The sequence below is a fragment of the Pipistrellus hanaki genome (genome assembly GCF_964339955.1).
Source record: "Pipistrellus hanaki genome assembly, chromosome: 3".
NCBI classification, from domain to species: Eukaryota; Metazoa; Chordata; class Mammalia; order Chiroptera; family Vespertilionidae; genus Pipistrellus; species Pipistrellus hanaki.
Genome location: NC_140505.1, coordinates 182,867,148 through 182,887,533, shown reverse-complemented (window position 1 = coordinate 182,887,533; position 20,386 = coordinate 182,867,148). Strand labels below are relative to the sequence as shown.

Here is a 20,386-nt window from a genome sequence, read left to right as displayed (position 1 = left end):
TTTACAAAAACTTTTGATTTTTAAAGGGAGAGAGACAAGAGTCGGGGAGGAAGAGATGTGTTATCTCTCCCTCACTCATAAGTACGCTAGTCAGATTGGATTAGGGTCCTACACCTATGACCTCATTTAACCTTAATTACAAAATACAGTCACAGGGGACCTGGCCAGGTTAGCTCAGTGGTTGAGCATCCACCCATGAAACAAGAGGTCCCAGGTTCACTTCCTGGTCAGGTCCCATGTCCAGGTTTTTGGCTTCATGTTCAGTAGGGGACCTGCAGGAAATAGTCACTAGATAATTCTCTCTCTTCGATGTTTTTATTTCTCTATCCTTCTCCCTTCATCTCCCTTTCTTAATAAAAACATTTTCAAAAATTAAATTTAAAAATGCAGTCACATAGAGGGTCAGAGCTTCACCATATAAAGTTTGGGGAACACACAGCACTAGGAGACTCCATCAAGAGTACCCCAGAACTTAGAAAATTGCCACAGATGACAGCTGCTCAGGAAGATGAACATTTAATCTTTTTTTTTTTTAACCTCCTTGATTTTATTCAGTGCCATTTACATCCTTCCAGGATTCCTTGTAACCTAATTGTTTTTTCTTTCTATCTAGAGGGCAAAGACTTTGTTGATGCCATTGAGTATTTAAAGGACCCGGGGGACAAAGGGAAACTGCAACACCTGCTGAGTGATGGATCCTGGAAAAGATTTGTGGCTGGGGCCAATTTGTCCAGGTAACCTCCAGGGGATACCTGTATCATCACCCCCATGTGCCCTGCATCCAGATTCCTCTGGCAGGCACCCCCCTCCAGGCAGAATCCTGTGCCAGGGATTAAAAAAGTTCCTTCTCAACAGACCTCGAGCAACATTTCCTTCCTATCATTTGTTGGCAGAAAATGGTCCCATGTTGATAAGAGATGAGACCTGCAGAGGGACTGTTATGAGGCCTTGGCCATGTTACTTAATCACTCTCTGTCATTCATCTGTTCTATTCCATTGTGAGGAGAATGAGAACATGCCTCTAACTGTTTAGCATAATGACTGACACATGGTAGGTGGGCAGTTCACATTAACTTCAGAAAAGATGCTGGGAATAGACAGGGCCCACTCGTCTTCTTTTTGGACGTGAGAGCCACCCAGGACTTCCTGTGGGACAAGCCAGAAAATTCTGGCACAGTTTGTGTCCCTGGGGATTGTGGCTAGAGAGCCTGCTCTCCCTAAGAAAGGGATTGCACAAGCACTGCAGGGTTCTGCTGGCCTGAAAGGCGGAGAGCTGCAGTGAGGTTGCACCGTGTTGGGTTGAATCTTGACTGTATCTCTGCCTGGCTCTGGGGCTCTGGGCTTATGTCATCTCCCTCTGATAGCAAGTCCATCTGATAGGACTCTGGTGAAGGCCTAGGGATGAACTGCAGGGTCAAGGCTGAGGAAGCAAGTGCAGGCATTCTGTCAAGAAGCCCAGAGAGGAGAGGAGAAACCAAGATGGCGGCATAGGGTAGACACCCGAATGCTGCCTACCACAACAAATTTGAATTTAGAACTGGAAAACAGGGGAGGCATTGCCCTGAAGCACCAGACGGCTAGCTGAGAGGAGGCTCTGCCATCTGGGAAGGAGAGAGAAGGCACGCTGAACCTCAGGAACTGTGAAGGTACGGAGAACTGTGCACGTAAAAGGCACTGGATTACTCTGGAGTGTGGAGAGGGAGGACAGGACTGAGATTGGTGCTGGCTTACTCTACGTGCACAGAGAGGGCAGGCCCAGCTGAGTTCGCTACTGGCGTACTCTTTTCGCATGGAAAGGGTGGACAGCTAATGCAAGACTGGCTTTCTTGTTCTGGAGGAAAACAGAATCACCCTATTGCTCTGATAGATGGCCCCAGTCAGGGAGAGGCCAGACTGTCAGGCAGCGGGCAGAGATCTCTCGGAGGTGTGTCAATCCAGCGGCAATTACTGCAGGACTTGGGGAGAAGCCACTTGGGGAGGAGCAAACGGGAAAACAAAGCTTATCTGCACCAACTCAAGACTCTGTCCCATCCAAGCTGAGCACAGAAGCTCTCCCAAAGGCTGGCTTTCTCTAAGGAGGGACTGGCCGGAATCCAAAGCTTGTCTGCACTTTTACCAAAGAGTTGCGCGTGCCTGCAACCAATCTTCCTAAACTCACTGCAAACAGGACTTTTCTAAGGCGAGACTGACAGGGAACCAAAGATTGTCTGCGTCACCCCGAGACCCTGCCCCATCCAAGCGGAGTACAGAAGCCCTCCTAGCTGAGACACTGTTGATCCTCACAGCCAATTGGTTTGGAGATCAATGCTTCCCAGTGATACCAACAATAAGCAAGGCTTAACAACAATATTGCACACACAGCCCACAAAGGGCTACACCAAGACTGTCCACCTCAGGTAACTAAGAAGGCTGTGCTACTGGGCTCTACAGAACACCTAGCACACAAAACTATTCCATCAAATCAGGGAAACAACTAAAATGCAGACAAGAAGCTGGACACAAAGGAAGGAGATGGAGGAAAAGAAAAGATTGGACACTGAGTTCAAAACTATAGTTATAAGGTTATTCAAGAATATCCTAAAAAAGGCCGATAAAATAAATGAGACCTATGAGAATATGAAAAGGGAGCAACTAGAAATAATAAGGGATCAACTATGATAGACATGAAGAAAATATTGTCTGAAATAAAAAATATCAATATTACACAGAGTCCTAAAAACAGAATGGAAGATCGCAAGAATCAAGTCAAAGATTTGGAACACAAAGAGCCAGAGGACACACTTCCACAGAAGCAAGAAGATAAGAGAATCCAGAAAGATGAAGACAGTGTAAGAAACCGCTGGGACAACTTCAAGCGAACCAACATCAGAATTATGGGGAACCCAGAAGAAGAGAGAGAGCAAGATACCGAAAACATCTACTAGTACCTGGAAGAAATAGTGACAGAAAACTTCCCCCACCTGGGGAAAGAAATAGACTTACAAGTCCAGGAAGCCCGCAGAACCCCAAACAAAAGGAATCCAAGGAGGACCACATCAAGACACATCATAATTAAAATTCCAAGAGCAAAAGACAAAGAGAGAATATTAAAAGCAGCAAGAGAAAAAAGCCGACAGTTACCTATAAAGGAGCACCCATATGATGATCAGCTGATTTCTCAACAGAAACCATGCAGGCCAGATGGGAATGGCAAGAAATATTCAAGGTGATGAATAGCAAGAACCTACAGCCAAAAATACTCTACCCAGCAAAACTATCACTCAGAAACAAAGGCCAGATAAAGAGCTTCACAAATAAAAAAAAGCTAAAGGAGTTCATCAACACCAAACCAGAATTAAATGAATTGCTGAAGGGGGTTATTTAGGAAGAGGAAGAAGATAAAGATAAAAATTATGAACAACAAATACGTACCGATCAACAAGTGAATCTAAAAACCAAGGGAATTAAAAAATCTGATGAACAATATTAACTGTTGAATATAATAGAATCAGAGGTATGGAAGGGGAGTGGACTGATGATTCTCTGGGAAAAGGGGAGTTGGGGTTTGGGAAGAGACTGAACATAAACTGTGCACCTATGGATGAGGACAATGGGGCCTGGGGAAAGAGCAGAGGGTGGGGTGGGAACCTGGTGGAGGGGAGCAATTGAGGGGGTGGGGGAAGAGGAACACATTTGTAATAATCTGAACAACAAAGATTTATTAAAAAAATATAAAAAAATCAAAAAATCAAATCAAATAAAAAAGAAGCCCAGAGAGACCTGGAGCAGCATCCTAGCCTGGGGTCTGAATGGAGCAAGGGTGGTCCAGGTGGGAGGACTGGTAGGAAGGCTTGGCAGCAGGGCTGGACTAGAGTGAGGCAGTTGAGGCACCTGGACACAGGACTGAGGAGACCAGGGGCCTAGTGGAGGGCTGTGCAGGGGCTGAGGGCACATTTCTTCTTTCCCTGATTTTATCCCCTCTCTGCTGGGGACAGAGGGCCCTGGGTGATAATGTCCTCCAACTCTGTCTGTGAGCTGGAGGATTCCTGACCTCCCTGTGGGACCCTCTTCTCTTCTCCATGGAGTAACACTGACCGGAGGGAAGGCAGTATGGCTTAGTGACTGCTTCTGGTCACAATGGGGGCTGTCAATGTGGTGTAACTGAGGAATCCAAGTAGATGCACAAGTCCCCACCATAGAGGACAGGGCTTCCTGCACCAGGTAATACAACTCCAGGTCTCAGCCTTAGCGCTTTTCATACATGGTACTTAGAGTCCTTTGGGTCTTAGGAGGTTCCATAAACTCAGATATGGCCTTGGTTTGCTCCCATGTGATGCTGTCAGCTGCTAAGGTGTGACTTAGGCTGGTGACACCTGAGACATGGAGGGTGCTGAATGGTTGGCTGGTTGGAGAGTCTGAGGGGAACCAAGATTGGTAGCAGATCCCCAGCTTCCCTATCAATTTGGAAAGTGTCTGGACTCAGTGACCTTCAGCCGGGAAGGTCAAAGAGCGTCAGGCTTGGTAGAGAGCAGGTGCCAGGCACAATAATCATTACTAGTACCTTCCCTCCAAGCTCTGAGATTTTGGTTGTTCAATTTTAAGTTCCCAGAATCACTGAAACAAAACATCTGAGTGCACAGCCCCCATGACTGCCCTTCCTTTCTACACCAACTGCATATTTTGAGGGTTCCCTGAGCCACCTCAAGGTCATGCCCACAGTACCAGTTTATTAAAGGGAGGCACACAGTTCCCAGGCAGCCAAAGGGAGAGGAATTGTGCATCAAAGTTGGGGGCTGAGGAATTTGATGAGATATGTAAAGATGATCAGACCTTGGGTAGGTGGAGATTTTCCCATTCAAAGTGGCTTTGCTGGTTGAGGGTTTTCCTGTGACAGAAAGCCTGACAGTTTGATTCCCAGTCAGGGCACACACCACACACCTGGGTTGCATGTCCTATCCTAGGTTGGGGTACATATGGAAGATAACCAATCTCTCTCTCTCTCTCTCTCTCTCTCTCTCTCTCTCTCTCTCTCTCTCCCTCCCCCTCTGGTGAGGATTAAAAAATATATACATACTAGAGGCCCTGTGCATGAAATTCATGCATGGGGGAGGGTGTCCCTCAGCCCAGCCTTCACCTTCTTCAATCTGGAACATCCCTCTCACAAACTAGGACTGCCTTCCTGATTACCCCTAATCGCTTCTGCCTGCCAGCCTGATCACCCCCTCACTACTCTCCTGTCAGCCTTATTGATGCCTAACTGCTCCCCTGCCAGCCTGTTTGCCCCTGACTGTCCTCCCTTGCAGGCCTGGTTACCCCCAACTGTCCTCCCCTGCAGGCCTGGTCATCCCCAACTGCCCTTCCCTGCAGGCCTGGGTCCCCCCTAACTTCCCTCCTCTGCTGGCCTGGTCCTTCCCAACTGCCCTCCCCTGCTGGCCTGATCACCCACAACTGCCCTCCCTTGCAGGCCTGGTCCCTCCCAACTGCCCTCCCCTGTTGGCCATCTTGTGGCGGCCATCTTGTGTCCACATGAGGGCAGTCATCTTGTGTGTTGGAGTGATGGTCAATCTGCATACTAATCTTTTATTAGATAGGATAGAGGCCTGGTGCACAGGTGGGGGCTGGCTGGTTTGCCCTCAAGAATGTCCCTTATTAGGGTGGACATTCCCTTGGGGCATGGGCCACTTGGGTGAGGGGCCTGTGATGGTTTTTAGGCCAGCCATGCCCCCAGGCAACCCAAGCAGAGGCCCTTGAATCTGGGATTTATTTATCTTCTACAATTGAAACTTTGTAGACTGGAGCAGAGCCAGGCCTTCTGCTTGCTCTGTGGTGGCAGCCATTTCTGTTGGGATTTATGTATCTTCTATCTTTGAAACTTTATAGCCTTGAGGGGAGGCAAGGGCAGGCAGAAAGCTTGGCTTCCTCCATTGCCTGGGAAACACAAGCCTCTCAACTGCTCTCTTTGGCCTTTGCCATCTTGGTTGGATTTATTTGCATATCTGCTCCTGATTGGCTGGTGGGCATGGCTTATGGGTATAGCAGAGTGATGGTTAATTTGCATATTGCTCTTTTATTAGATAGGATTTTTTGCAAAGTGTACGTGTGGGGGTCTCCCTAAACTGACACAGCACTACTATTGCTAAGAATGGAACACATATGCTGCCAAGGACAGAACATGGAAGGCCAAGGACAAGGCCTGGTTGAGAAGAGCCTGGTGTAAGTTTGGCAGAGTCTCAGTGTGCAGAGGATTATTGGGGCACAATCACATGCTGCCCGAAAGTCTGACCTATAGCATCCAGCCACCCCCTCTTCCCCCCCGCCCCCCGTGGAGGCCTAACTTATGCCTTTAGTCTGTAGTTCCTTTGTTGGCCACACTGTTACCACAAGACCTAAGCCTACAACCTATGTCATGTTGTCAGCATGTCTGGTGGCCAAATGCCAGGTAAGCAATGACATGGCTACCAGTCAGGGCATTCTGGGACCTTAGAGATCACTTCCAGAGCCCAGGGAAAAGGCATACCTCTCTGCTGTCAGGTTAAGTCTCACCCACACTCTATGATTGTCTGGGTGAAGGTCTATCTGCTCCATCCCCACTTTCCCTTGATCATCCCTGGAGTTCTCACTCTACAAACACTTTGGTGGTGATGGGTCCACCTGCCATTGAGTGAGAAGCCGTCTTTATCAAATACTTACCACTTAATACCTGGCTATATGGCTCAGTGCTGGAGCATCAACCTGTGAACCAGGAGGTCAGGGTTTGATTCATAGTCAGGCCAGGTGCCCAGATGTGGATTCAATCCCAATAGGGGACATGCAGGAGGCAACCGATCAATGGTTCTCTCTCATCATTGATGTTTCTATCTCCTTCTCCCTCTCCCTTCCTCTCTGAAATCAATAAAAATGTATATTTTTAAAAAGCAATACCGCTTAAGAGCACCCAAAGAGGATTTTCCATATTTATTCCATCTGAGTAAGTACAGTGGGGCATCTACAAGGTACAAAATATGTGTTAACATTGAAAGAAAAATTCCTTACATTTGTAAAATTCTTTTCTATTTGACTTATAGTTAAAGCTCTGTGATTATGTAACATTGGTCTTATTGGGCCCAATCTACAGAAAAGCAAACTGCCGTGGTTAATCCCCTGTCCTTTTGATTGCAGGGATGAGGCAGATGCACTCTTTGCAGACTTGAGCCAGCTGAAAACACTCATGGCTGTGGACGACAAAGACAAGCCCCCAGCAGACCGGCTGCAGGTGGAGAGCTTTATGAAGGAGTTTCCTCAGGTCAAACAGGACCTTGAGGAAAACATACGAAAGCTCTACGCACTTGCTGATGAGGTTGACGAGGTGCACAGGAACTGCGCCATTGCCCAAGTGGCGGCCTCTTCCACTGGTGTTATGTCTGGCATTCTGACCATCGCTGGCGTGTGTCTGGCACCTTTCACAGCAGGAGGTAGTCTGGTGCTTTCGGCAACTGGGGTGGGATTCGGGGCAGCAGCAGCTGTGACCGGTGCTACCGCTGGCATCATGGAGTACTCAAAAAATGCGTCAGCTAAAGCTGAAGCCAGCCATCTAGTGTCAACTGGCAGTGACACAGAGGTGATAGAGGCAGTTGTCAAACACAGCACACCCCAAATTGACTCCTTAGCAAAGAAGTGCAACCAATCCCTGCAAGACATTATGAAGAATGCCCGTGCCTTCAAGGTGGCCAAAGCTAATCCCAGTTTAAAGGCTAGGGCCAAGAGCTTCGTGCGCACTGGGGAGATCTCAGCCAAAAGCGAGGCAAAGCTGCAGAAAGCTTTTGGAGGCACTGCTCTGGCAAAGAGCAAGGAAGACAGGGTCAATGATTTAGCCACTGCAGGTATAGCTCTTATTGGGGATTTATTCAAGCTTGTGGAGGAGGCAAAGCGCTTGCAAAAGGGGACAAAGGCTGAGTCAGCGGAAGAGTTGAGGCAGCAGGCCCAGGAGCTGGAGAGGAGGCTGGGAGTACTCACCGGCATTCACGAAAGTCTACAGGAGGCAGAGCTGGAGCGTCAGGGTCGCTACTCCATTGGGTCAGCTTTGAGCAGGGCTACAAACAAGCTAGGGGAACTCCAGGCATTAATTGGGAGGGGTTATTTTTTCTTTTTTCTTTTTTGTTTTTTTCTTTTTCTCTCTCTATATATATATTATTGATTTCAGAGAGGAAGGGAGAGGGAGAAATAGATAGATAAATGATTGAGGGAATCATTGATCAGCTGCCTCCTGCACATTCTCTACTGGAGATGAAGCCTGCAACTGGGCATGATCCCTGACCTGGAATCAAACCATGACCTCCTGCTTTATAGATTGATACTTAACCACTGAACCACCCCCGCCAAACTAAATGCTATTATTTTTAAAGCCTGGGGGAGGGAAGAGAGAAGAGGGGCTGGTGGTGCCCTGGCAGCAGCTTTGAAGATGTCTGATGGTGCGGCTTTCACAGACCCTTCCCCACTCCTCCTGTGCTGGGAACCGCTGAACTTGAGGCTCCCTCCTCTCATCCTTTGTTCTGCGCAGAGTGTCTTTCCACTTCCAATCATTTTTGGAGATAAATCACTCCATTTCCTGTTTTAAACTGACATCCAAAATTTGTTAACTCTGAGAATGTGCCCAGTTTGCTTACACATTTTACGTACGTTAAAATTAAACACAGTTTGTTCCTCTCAACTTCAACCTAAAAACACTTACATTAGGGGTTTGAGTTTTATGATCTTTATTCTCAGTCCTGACCCTCCTATGTTGACCTTGTTCCTCACTCGGATCCCAATTGTGCCACCTGAGGAAAGATAAGGAGGCTGTCCCCTGGGTGATGCTGGCAGCCTGGCAACGAGGGCTGAGGCCAGAGGCCACTTCCTGTGAGGTGTAGAGGGCCGCTGAGAAGGCACATGGGCAATTTTCCTTAATTATCGTCAGTGGAACTCAATGTATAGGCAGAGCCACACCTTGGAAACACCTTTCTCCAAGATGGCTGACATGTTGTCAGCTTGGCCTTCATATCAGCCCAGGTGTCAGCAGGGGAGGGACTAGATATGTAAATGCAGGCATGCTAGGGCCTACTTAAGAATGCAAATAAGTTGGTGTTACTTCCTGGTATTGGGGCATAAAATAAATGTGCTGGGAGGGGTCATCGTCTTCTTCCTGCCTCTCCAACAGAAAGGATGGCGGCCTACCCAGCTCCCAGCTTAAAATCTATCTCTGTGTCTTCTCTCTTTATTTCTAATAGTTCTCAATCCCTGGCCGCTCCACTTAGAACTGTTTCCTTCATCTCTCTTTCAGTGTGGGATGCGGAAAAGGCAGATCCCCGCCATGTCTTGCCCCTGCCGCACCAGGCTCCCACAGTGAGGTGGGCAGGTGCTGTTGTCATGGAGAGCAGTGCCCTGTGCTCTGCAGCCTGAGGTGGCTGTGGGGAGCCACTCTGATGACAGCACCATGCCCCTCGGTTACCTGCTCCCTGCTCACCCACTGCTCTATAAACAAGAGAACAGGGAGACAGGGCCCTTCTCTGGGTACTAAACTCTTGGTGTCCAGCGTGTCTGAGCCAAGCTCCCCTCCCCACATGTTGGAGCTACTGGGTCAGGCTGGGGAGAGGGTGCTGGCTGAGTGCCTCCAGCTGTGACTCTTCCAGCCCCCACCAGGCTCTGCTGGTGGCACATGCCAGACCCCTGTCCCTGTGACTTTGGGGCTCCTTCCCCCCTGAGTGGGGATTGTCCTCACATGGGCTGAGATGGCTTACTGACCAAGAATTTGTCCACGACCCCACGTCTGAGCTGTTGTCATCCCAGGTAACCTTTCTTGTGATGTTGGGGATCCAGCTGAGCCCTATTGAATAGTCCCTGGGTTATTAGGGTCCCTAAGTGGGGTGATCTCAGCTCATGCCAAGAGGCACCCATCTCACCTCATGTGGCTTTGTTCCGCAGGAGACCGTCTTCACTGAGGCCACGGACATCCGTCTGGGGCCCATTTTGCGTTCTTATCAGAGGACCCTTTGGACAATGGGACTCTATCCCTGTGGGTCTGGCATGACTCTCTGCCTTGCAGGATGTGGGGGTGTCCAGAGGCAGCCAGGCTAGCGAATGGGAGAGGAACCAGGAGGAAGGCAGGTTCCAGGAAAAACAAGACAAAAATAACTGTGAACAGCGCCAGACTGTGGCCAACTGTGACACTGGCTCTGAGTCTTGGCTACTCCTCTGAGCTGCCTGGGGCAAGCCCGCCTCTCTCCTCACCTTGGCTTCCTCTTCTTTGAAGCCAGGCCTTTGCTGGGGGAGTATGTGAAGGCCTGGTGTGTGGTCCTCATGCAATACCATCATCACTCTGCCACCCCCTTGAAAAGTGGGGGAAGTGGCTGTGGCGCCTCATGGACATTTGTCTGGGATGAGCAGGCCTCATGGAAGGGCCACTGGCCTCTGGGGTCCATGCCCAGCCTTGCGTGGGGTAGTAAGGGGGAGGGGATGAAGGAGGGAGGCAGAGAGGAAAAGCCCATCAGCTGCTCCACTTAGAGGCAGAGCCATTTCCCTCCTGTTTCTTGATCTGTGAAATTCAGGTGGTGGGGCTTAGAGCCTGTGTGAGGACCAAGTAGGAAGGGCCTGGGAGATGCCTGCTCAGAGCCTTCGTCCCTTTCATATTCAGACTTTTCTGTGTGACCGCGATACTGGGCTTCCTATAGAGAGATCTGCTGTCAAGAGGAAAGGGGCTGGAGAGGGAACAGCGGCTTCTCTCTGCCAACGCCCACAAAGTGGTGCTCCCTCAGATGGCCACGACCACCTGAGACAGGTCGCTGTGATTCGGAGTCACTGACCCCGCCACCAGGGACAGGTTCAGAAAGGCCTGCTGTAAAGGGTCAGGGGAGACGTGGACTCAAAGGCCTTGGGCCTCCCTCTGGTGCCAGGGGAGCAGAGCCTGCAGGGGACAGTGGACTATGGGAGGGGGAGATGTAGAGGCCTTCTCAGAGGAGGTGATCCCAGACTTGGTCTTTGAAGGAGCAGCATTTTGTTCCAGGTTCGAGAAGCAGGTGCTCCTGGCAGCAGTGAGAAGGCTAAAATGGGCTAATTCCAAAGTCACCCTGATATTTGGGGGCTACTGATCTGAATCCACGCCAGCAGGCAAGTGTACATTCTTGATAACCTATAATCAAGTCACTACCTCTTCACAGATACTGGTCTTGCAGAGCCTGTTAATGCGAAAAGCGCACTGTCCCGGAGGGAGGGTTATTAAAGCTGGCGCAAGGCCAGAAGATCAGATATGGCCTGGAGACCCCCAACACCTGGGGGACCTTCTTGCTAGGTCCAAGGAAAGGACTGGAATCATAATCCATATTTGTGGGACAAAGACGCCAGGAAGATATAAAAAGAAGCCTCTTGCATGTTTCTACACTCAGATTGGAAAGTTATTCCGAGTCTGCCGGTGTATCAATATTAAACAGTGTACCTCCTCTTTAAACGTCAGTTGGTTTTTCTTTGTTCTTCTGCAACAGAACGACCTACAAAAGCAAATTCTGGAAACTGCCTGGGCGGGGCCTGCAATAGGAGCAGGAATCAAAGCAATGCAAGGAGGCAGTGAGCCTCTGCTGTGCACAGGGCGGTGCTCATCACTGGGACAGAAGGGGGGCTTTGGGGCATGTGGGGAAGATGAGAGAGGAGGGTTCTGGGGACAAGCCTATGGGTGGAGGGAGAAATTTTCCCAGGATCCCTCTGTGTGTCTGGGACAGGTCTTCCTCCTGGAAACCTGAGGGAGGCAGGATGGGCTGAGCAGAGAAGGACCTGGGAGGTCAGACCTGGCTCCTCTGAGATGTTAGCAGGCAGGGGGGCTTGTCCAGGGTGGTGCTTGCCCAGGGTTGGATAATATGTTTGATCCCAAACCTCTCAGGACCTCGGCATTTACTTTCAGTTTTGCCTTGGCCCAGGGTGTGTCTGGTTTTTGCACAGACACAGCGCAGAGGGGTTCTGCACAGCTACCAGCAGGTGGGTCTTGTGCCAAATCAGCCAGAGGGAGAAGCTTGGTAAGTTGGGAGGATAGGAGACCCTCCCGCATCTTCTCATCCTCACATTTTCTAAGACAAGGATTTTGTCCCTCTTTTATACATGAGGGAAACTGAATCTCGGGGGGATCAGAGGGGAGTAATGGGCCCAAGTGTGCATGTAAGCAGGGGCAGAGTCTGGTTTGGAATCCAGGTTAGTGCGAGGGTTCCTGTCTTCCCTGAGCTCTTAGCAGTGGAGAGGAAGGGGACACTGCTCAGGTGGGTACCCAAGGACCCCTCCAGCTCAGCACAGTCTTGGGCTACCTGAGACAGGAGCCAGTGACTGCAGAGGAGGGGGATGTAGGGGTGATGTGCAGGAGGCAGAGGAGGTGGTTGTGGGGGGGCTGTGGAGGAGGCAGATGAGGTGGGTGTGGGGGGATGTGGAAGAAGCAGAGTAGGGCAATATCAGGGGATGTGGAGGAGGCAGAGGATGTGGGTGTGGGGGGATGTGGAGGAGGCAGAGGAGAGAGATGTGAGGGGTTGTGGAGGAGGAAGAGGATGGGGATGTGGGGGTGATGTGCAGGAGGCAGAGGAGGTGGATGAGGGGATGTGGAGAAGGCAGAGGAGGGGGATTAGGGTGATGTGGAGGGAGGTGGAAGAGGTAGAGGAGGGGGATGTCGGGGTGATGTTGGGGAGGCAGAGAAGGTGGGTGTGGGGGGATATGTAGGAGGCAGAGTAGGGGGATGTGAGGGGATGTGGAGCAGGCAGAGGAGGAGGATGTGGGGGGATGTGGAGAAAGTAGAGGAGAGGGATGCGAGGGGAATGTGGAAGAGGGAGATGTGGGGGGATGTGGAGGAGGCAGAGGAGGGGAATGTGGGGGGATATGGAGAAAGTAGAGGAAGGGGATGTAAGGGGATGTGGAGGAGCCAGAGGAGGGAGATGTGGGGGGATGTGGAGGAGGCAGAGGAGGGAGATGTGGGGGGATTTGGAAGAGGCAGAGGAAGTGGGTGTGGGGTGATGTGGATGAACCAGAGGGGGTGGGGGACTGTAGGTGAGTAAGAATCTCCGTTCCTTGTGGCCTGGATGCCCCTGGGGCTGCTGCTGACACTAAAGAGGAAAAGGATTTCCTTTGAGACTGTGTAAATCCAGGCATTGTTTCACCCACCCTTTGACTTTAGTACCTTTCCCTGTGGGGAAACTGAGGCCCTGAGAGGGGATTGACTTGCTCTGGGTGCCAGGAATGGAAACTGAGCAGGAAGGTGGGCGGGCTCTGCCTCCCTTCTTGGCCGGCCCTCGTTGAGGACCTTGGGGGATGGGAGACATGAGAGGTCGTCCTGTGTGCCCAGAGTCGGGGAGAAGCCCGGACCTAGAGTCTGAGGCAGGTGTGTGGCATGACCCAGGTTTCCTTCTTAAAGCACCAACTTTGGACAGAGAACAGCCAGACGAGTCTGAGCTCAGCTCCCTGTGTCTGTACAGCAGAGACACACCTGAGAGCTGCTGTGGTATTGAAACCACATCTCCCTCCTTAGCCACCAGCACCAGGAGGTGCAGGCTTCTACTCTTCCCTCAGGAGCTGCCTGACGCTGGGCAAGCCCCTTCCCTGAGAAGGATTTGTTCCTGTGTCTCCCATGTTTAAAAATTTGGGTTCAATGGAGGAGAGAAACCAAGATAGCGGCTTAGGTAACCATCTAACTGTAGCCTCACACTACAATTTCAAAAAATAGAACTAAAATATAAAGTGGACATTATCCAGAACTACAAGAAAGTTGACTGACTGCAAATTCTACAATGAGAAGGAAAGAGAAAACCAGAAGGAAAATCAGAGGAGCTGTAAAAGCCTAAGGTACCGAGACATGTTGTGTATGTGGAGAGGACAGATCCAGAGAGGAGGGGCGGCTGAATGCCTGGCTGGCGTTCCCTAGTGGGAAGGAGATAAAAGCTCCAGACTGTGCTGAACCCTGGTTTTGACATCACTGAACCCCAGTTCTGGGCGAGACCCTCGGACCCCAGGATCATACAGAGGGAATCTGGGCTGTAAGGCGGAAGCTCAGGGGAGCATCGAAATGCAGAGACCCCGAGTCTCACACATTTTGCGCAGAGGACAGACTGTTGATTGAGCCGGTGGATTGCCCTAGCAGGAAGGAGACATAAGCTCCAGACTGCTCTTAACCCCACTTCCAACTGCACTGAACCCCAGTTGTGGGCTCATTGGGATAGAGACTAAACTGTCTGGTAGCGGGTGAAACTCTAGGGCCCCTTTCTCTCAGAGGTGCTTGCAGCTAATACCAAAGGACACTGAGGAACACTGAGACTCAGGAACCTCATAGGGCAGGGCTAACTGGAAGCCAAGGCTGTAGGCTCCACCCTAAAACTTCGCCCCATCCAAGCTGAGCACAGAGGCTCTTGCAGTTTTCCAAATCGAGTGGAATAAGGCTATCTCATGGCATAGATACAGCTGATCCTCCCATCCTACCAACTCAGGGAAGCAGCGAAAATGCTGAGACAAGAAATGGAGGACAAAAAGCGACTGGATAGAGAGCTCAAAACCATGCTTATAAGGTTTTTCAAGAATTTCCTAGAAGAGGACGGTAAAATAAATGAGACCTATGAGGATATGAAAAGGGATCAATTAGAAATAATAGGGGATTAACTAGAAATAATAAGGGATCAACTAGAAATAAAGAATACATAGTCTGAAATAAAAAAATATTATACAGAGTCCTAAAAACAGAATGGAAGATCACAAGAATAAAGTCAAAGACTGGGAACGCAAAGAGCCAGAGGACACTCCTCCGCAGAAGCAAGAAGACAAGAGAATCCAGAAAGTTGAAGATAATGTAAGAAAGCTCTGGGACAACTTCAAACAAACCAACATCAGAATTATGGGGGTGCCAGAAGAAGAGAGAGAGTAAGATACCAAAAACATAATGAAAGAATTAGTGACAGAAAACTTCCCCCACCTGGTGAAAGAATTAGACTTACAAGTCCAGGAAGTGCACAGAACCCCAAACAAAAGGAATCCAAAGAGGATCACACCAAAACACATCATAATTAAAATTCCAAGAGCAAAAGACAAAGAGAGAATATTAAAAGCAGTAAGAGAAAAAAGCCGACAGTTACCTATAAAGGAGCACCCATACGATTGTCAGCTGATTTCTCAACAGAAACCATGCAGGCCAGACGGGAATGGCAAGAAATATTCAAGGTGATGAATAGCAAGAACCTACAGCCAAAAATACTCTACCCAGCAAAGCTATCACTCAGAAACAAAGGCCAGATAAAGAGCTTCACAAATAAAAAAAAAAGCTAAAGGAGTTCATCACCGCCAAACCAGAATAATATGAATTGCTGAAGGGGGTTCTTTAGGAAGAGGAAGAAAATAAAGATAAAAATTATGAACAACAAATATGTAATTATCAATACGTGAATCTAAAAACCAAGGGAATTAAAAAACCTGATGAACAATGTTAACTGTTGAATATAATAGAATCAGAGGTATGGAAGGATAGTGGACTGACAATTTGGGGGGAAAAGAGGAGTGGAGGGTGCGGGAAGAGACTGGACATAAACTGTGCACCTATGGATGAGGACAATGGGGGGTGGGGAAAGGGCAGAGGGTGGGGTGGGAACCTGGTGGAGGGGGAAAAAATGAGGAACTTTTGTAATAATATGAACAATAAAGATTTATTAAAAAAAAGAGTTTGTGTTCAGTCTCTCCTGTGTACTGTGCACAGAGAGTCACCTGTAGTCCACATACCTGCTGGACACAGTGACCCGGCCTCTCTTGGTCTGAGTTCGCTGCTGGTAGCCTTTGCAGTTTGTAGTTTTGAAGAGGACAAATCAATCAAAGTTTCCCTGTATGCTTCTGGAATTTGTGTCTTGATTAGCAATGTTTCTGCAAGTCAACATGACTTTTAACATCTCACCCCCTCTCCCCACTACACTTTTATTGTTAGTTTTTAATTTTTTTTATCATCAGCTTATAATATTTTTTTCATTGATTTTTAGAGTGGAAGGGAGGGAGAGAGAGAGGGGGAGAGAAACATCAGTCTGAGAGAGGTACATCAACCTATTGCCTCCCCCACCTGCACTGTGCCCAACTTGGTTCGTGGATAGAACCTACAACCCAGATCCGTGCCTTTGACCAGGAGTCAAAACCCTTGAATTGTCATTCATGGGCTGATGCCTCAACCATTGTGCCACACCAGCCAGGGCTGTGGAAGCTTTTTGTTTGTCTTCCATGTCCTTCTCTTCTTCCTCTGAATCCATGTCTACTTTCTAAAACAACCACATTCATTGGGAACCTACAGCCTTCAAGGGGCCTCTGGTGCAGGAAGCATAGCGCTGGGCAGCCATTAGTGAGCAGGAGTGGGAGGGGCTGGATAGAACTGGGCCTGTGCCCCAGACCTGGGCGCCCTCTGGGGAAGGGGCAGCTTTGGGTTGGCCTGCTCATGGCCAGGCATCAGAATCAGAGTTTCACAGGCACTTTTGTTTTTCACATTCCTCTCTTCCTCTCTTCACATATAAAAGTAGGATGGCTGCAGGAAGGAGACAGGAGGAAATAAGTGGAACTCTGAGAAAGCTGGTAGAACTGTCAAACGAACATTACATCAGTGGGGTAATTTCTGTGGAATCCGAGTCATTATTTTCTCATCAAGAATGAGAAGTAGGCGGAGCTTGAAGATGGCGACCGAACAGTCGGACTTGTTCTGACTCTGGTCCCAGAACAGATAAAAGTAGCATCTGAGTCGCTCAGGGAGGGTTGATTGGCAGCTGAGGGGCAGCCGAGGTCTCAAGGAAGCTAGGGAGCGATCCGCTGGACAGGATTTCCTGGCCGGGTGGCCAGCACTGCCGCGGCTGCAGCGGCGCTGCGAGCTGCCAACTGTGGCTCGGAGGGTGGGCCCTGCCATCTTACCAGGAAAGGAGTGGCTTTTCTGAGGCCTGGAAAGCCCACAGCGGAGAGGTCCATCCAGCAGCTGAGATGCCCAAGTTGGCGCAGGCGCGTGGATTCAAAGGAGTTCTTCGGTCACCCACGGAAAGGTCAGAGTTTGCGGGGAAAGCCTGAGAGATCCTGGTCCCGCGGTGCAGGCAGCTACGGTAGCCGGGGAGTTCCGGCCCCGCCTCCATGGAGCGCCCGCAAAGCTGAGCCCTAAGAAGGCTGCAGCGACATCTAGTGCTGGGTTTGGCATAAGCTTCTCCAGAAGCGGGAATTTTTTTTTATTTTAAAAAACGCCAGAGGACACGGGACAGAGTGTTAAGAATCGCGGCTGTCCCGCCAAGGGCAGAACATCTGGACACCTCGGCGCCTGATCCCCTTCACCCCCTAGCTTCGGAATACTAGGGAAGGACTGCCTAGTTGGGCATATCTGGGGAATTTGCAGGGAGAAATTGCCTTCCTGGAAACAAGGGATCGGAGCCAGAAGAGATAGTCTGGGAGCCAGCTGGCACCCTGCCAGCTAGAGCCATAGAGAAAGAAGGCCAGAGCAACCAAAAAGACTGGGAGGTCAAACCGGAAACACTGACACCTAAGAGCTGAATTACAAACTGCCCTTCTTTTTTTTTTTTTTTTTTTTTTTTTTTCCCCTTTTCTTTTTTCTTTCTTTTCTTTTGTCTTTTAATTAATCAAAAATAAATGGACACAAATAACTAAGATATAGCCTACTTAAAATTAAGGATTACCTTACAAAACTGAGGTGCAGTGGAAAGCTTGGAACTGCAAGACTGTCTGGTCCGAGAATCAGAAGTGCCAAATACATTAACTGAGGAAGTGAGTGACCACTACTGGTCATTTTTATGCTAATTTTGCTATTCTTTATTTTATTTTCATTTTTTACATCTTTTATTTAATTTTCATATCTTTTACTTAAGAAACAATTTTTTTTCTTTTTTCCTTACTTGATTTTACCTTTTCAATTATTACATTTTTCAATCTCTATCATCACTATTACTACTGCTATTTTGCAATTTAAAAAAAAAAATTTATTTATTTATTTTTCTCTCTCTAGTACCATTTTATTTTTTCTTTATTTTACATTGGGAGTAACCTTCATTATATTTTAATCTCTACTATAGCATCATTCAACCCTATCTCAACTCAACCTTTACACTATCACTCTCTTACTAAACTTTACCCTTTAGTCTACAGTTTATCCTATCCCTTTCCGGCTTTAGTTTTTCCTCAATTCTCTCTGTATACCCCCTGCTAAAGCTCTCACTATACTTATAGACCTAAGTTCCAACCCCTGATCCAAGTGTATAAATACCAATCTCTGCACTATATTAACTAGTTAAAAAAAAAAAATCTGTTCTCCTCTCTATCCTTTTCGCATTGTTTGTGTGAAGGTTGATTATTGTGAATTTTTATGCTTTTTAGTGAAATTGTTATGCTTATGCCTGTATTGTTATTGTTGCTTTGTATTTTTTTTAAATCCTCTGTTTTTGTTTGTTTCTTTTACTTCTGTATATCATAGCCTTACTTAATAATAGTGGATATTGTAGTTTGTATTAATCTCCAAGTATTGTTACTGGCATTGGTTGGGTTCAGAGGTTGTTCTATGGCAATTTTCTCCATATATATATAGTTTGTTTCCCATTTCTCTTTTAGTTTGTTTCCTCTCTCTCTCTCTCTCTCTCTCTCTCTCTCTCTCCCTCTTCTTTTTTCCCCTGTTTTCCAACTTCATTTTGTCATTACTTTTTTTCTTCTTCTTTTTCTATCTCTTTATCCCTCTTTTTTTTAATTTACTTATTTTTTTTTATTTTAATTTTAAATTTTTTTAAATTTTTATTCATTTTATTTTTACCTTTATTCCTTCTCTCCTATCCCCTAAGTTGCCTTTCTCTAGTGGTCACCTTTATTAGAGGTTATTAATATTGTAAATACATTCCTGTTAAGTGCCTCTTGTGTTGTACCTGGTAGTGTTGTATTTTGTACCTCAAAATCAACGCAGGAGAAGGAATACCACATAACCAGACATCCTGAAAAGAGAGGCCATGGGGAGACAAAAACATAGTCCGCACGTGAAAGAAAAGCAGGCATCACCAGAAAAGGAAGTAAACGAGTCAGAGGCAAGCAGCCTACCAAAGCAAGAATTCAGAGTAATGATCATAGCATGGCTAAAAAGAATGGAAGAGAAATTTGACAATAGCCAAGAAGAAATGAGGAAGAACCATGAGGAAATGAAGAAGAGCCATGAGGAACTGAAGAAGAACCAAGATGAAATGAAAAGTGACATCGCTACCATGAAGAACTCAATAGAAAGCATCAAGAGTAGACTAGATGAAGCAGAGGACCGCATCAGTGAGCTAGAAGATAAGATGGAAAAAAATACCCAAGTAGAGCAACTTCTAGAAAAAAAGATTAAAAAGCAGGAGGAGAGCCTACGGGAGCTTTGGGACAAAACAAAACAAAATAATATTCGAATAATAGGGGTTCCAGAAGGAAAGGAAACTGAGGTAGACATGGAAAAAGTATTTCAAGAAATAATGACAGAAAACTTTCCTGAAATAGAAAAGAAAAAACCCACACAAATCCAAGATGCCCGTAGAGTCCCAAGCAAAATGAATCCCAGAAGACAGACTCCAAGGCACATTATAATTAAATTGGCGAACAACAATGACAAAGTAAGAATCTTAAAAGCAGCCAGAGAGAGAGACAGAAAGTTACATACAAAGGAACCCCCATCAGATTAGCAACTGATTTCTCAACAGAAACTTATCAGGCCAGAAGGGAATGGGATGAAATATACAAAGTCATGCAAAGGAAGGGTCTGAATCCAAGAATACTGTACCCAGCAAGGCTATCAATCAAAATTGAAGGGGAAATCAGGAGCTTCACAGACAAAAAAAAGACTGAAGGAATTTATCTCCACCAAACCAGCAATGCAAGAAATGCTAAAGGGTCTACTGTAAAAATAAAGAAATAAGAAGTGAAGAAGGAACACGGGTATAGAATAAAAATGGCATCAAATGAGTACCTATCAATAATAACCTTAAATGTAAATGGATTAAATGCTCCAATCAAAAGACATAGGGTAACAGATTGGATAAGAAAACAAGACCCATACATCTGTTGTCTACAAGAAACCCACCTCAGAAAAAGAGATGCACACAGACTGAGGGTGAAGGGATGGAAAAAAGTTTTCCAGGCAAATGGAAATGAAAAAAAAGCTGGGGTAGCAATACTTATATCTGACAAATTAGATCTCAGAGTGAAGGACATAACAAGAGATAATGAAGGCCACTTCATAATAATAAAGGGAACAATCCAACAAGAAGAAATAACCCTGGTAAATATATATGCACCCAATACAGGAGCAACCAAATACATTAAAAAACTGCTGGAGGACATTAAGGGAGAGATTAATAGCAATACAATCATAGTAGGAGATTTTAATACCCCACTGTCACCCTTCGACAAATCATCTAAACAAAAAATC

At 47.4% G+C, this 20,386-nt stretch overlaps 1 protein-coding gene across 2 annotated transcripts in view; it reads left to right on the top strand.

The window, feature by feature from the left end:
- Window positions 1–20,386, top strand: part of LOC311618979 (apolipoprotein L2-like) — a gene marked incomplete at its 3' end in the record, with an annotated part of 60,242 nt that overhangs the window by 7,031 nt on the left and 32,825 nt on the right. Inside the window, exons 3-4 of one of the 2 annotated variants that reach the window (XM_084876825.1) lie at window positions 614–734; window positions 7,138–8,152. The exons of the other annotated variant lie outside the window; for it this stretch is intronic. Coding sequence (XP_084732951.1) covers window positions 614–734; window positions 7,138–8,152 — 1,136 coding nt within the window. Of the gene's footprint in view, window positions 1–613; window positions 735–7,137; window positions 8,153–20,386 lie in introns of those variants that run through there. 2 annotated transcript variants of the gene reach the window in all.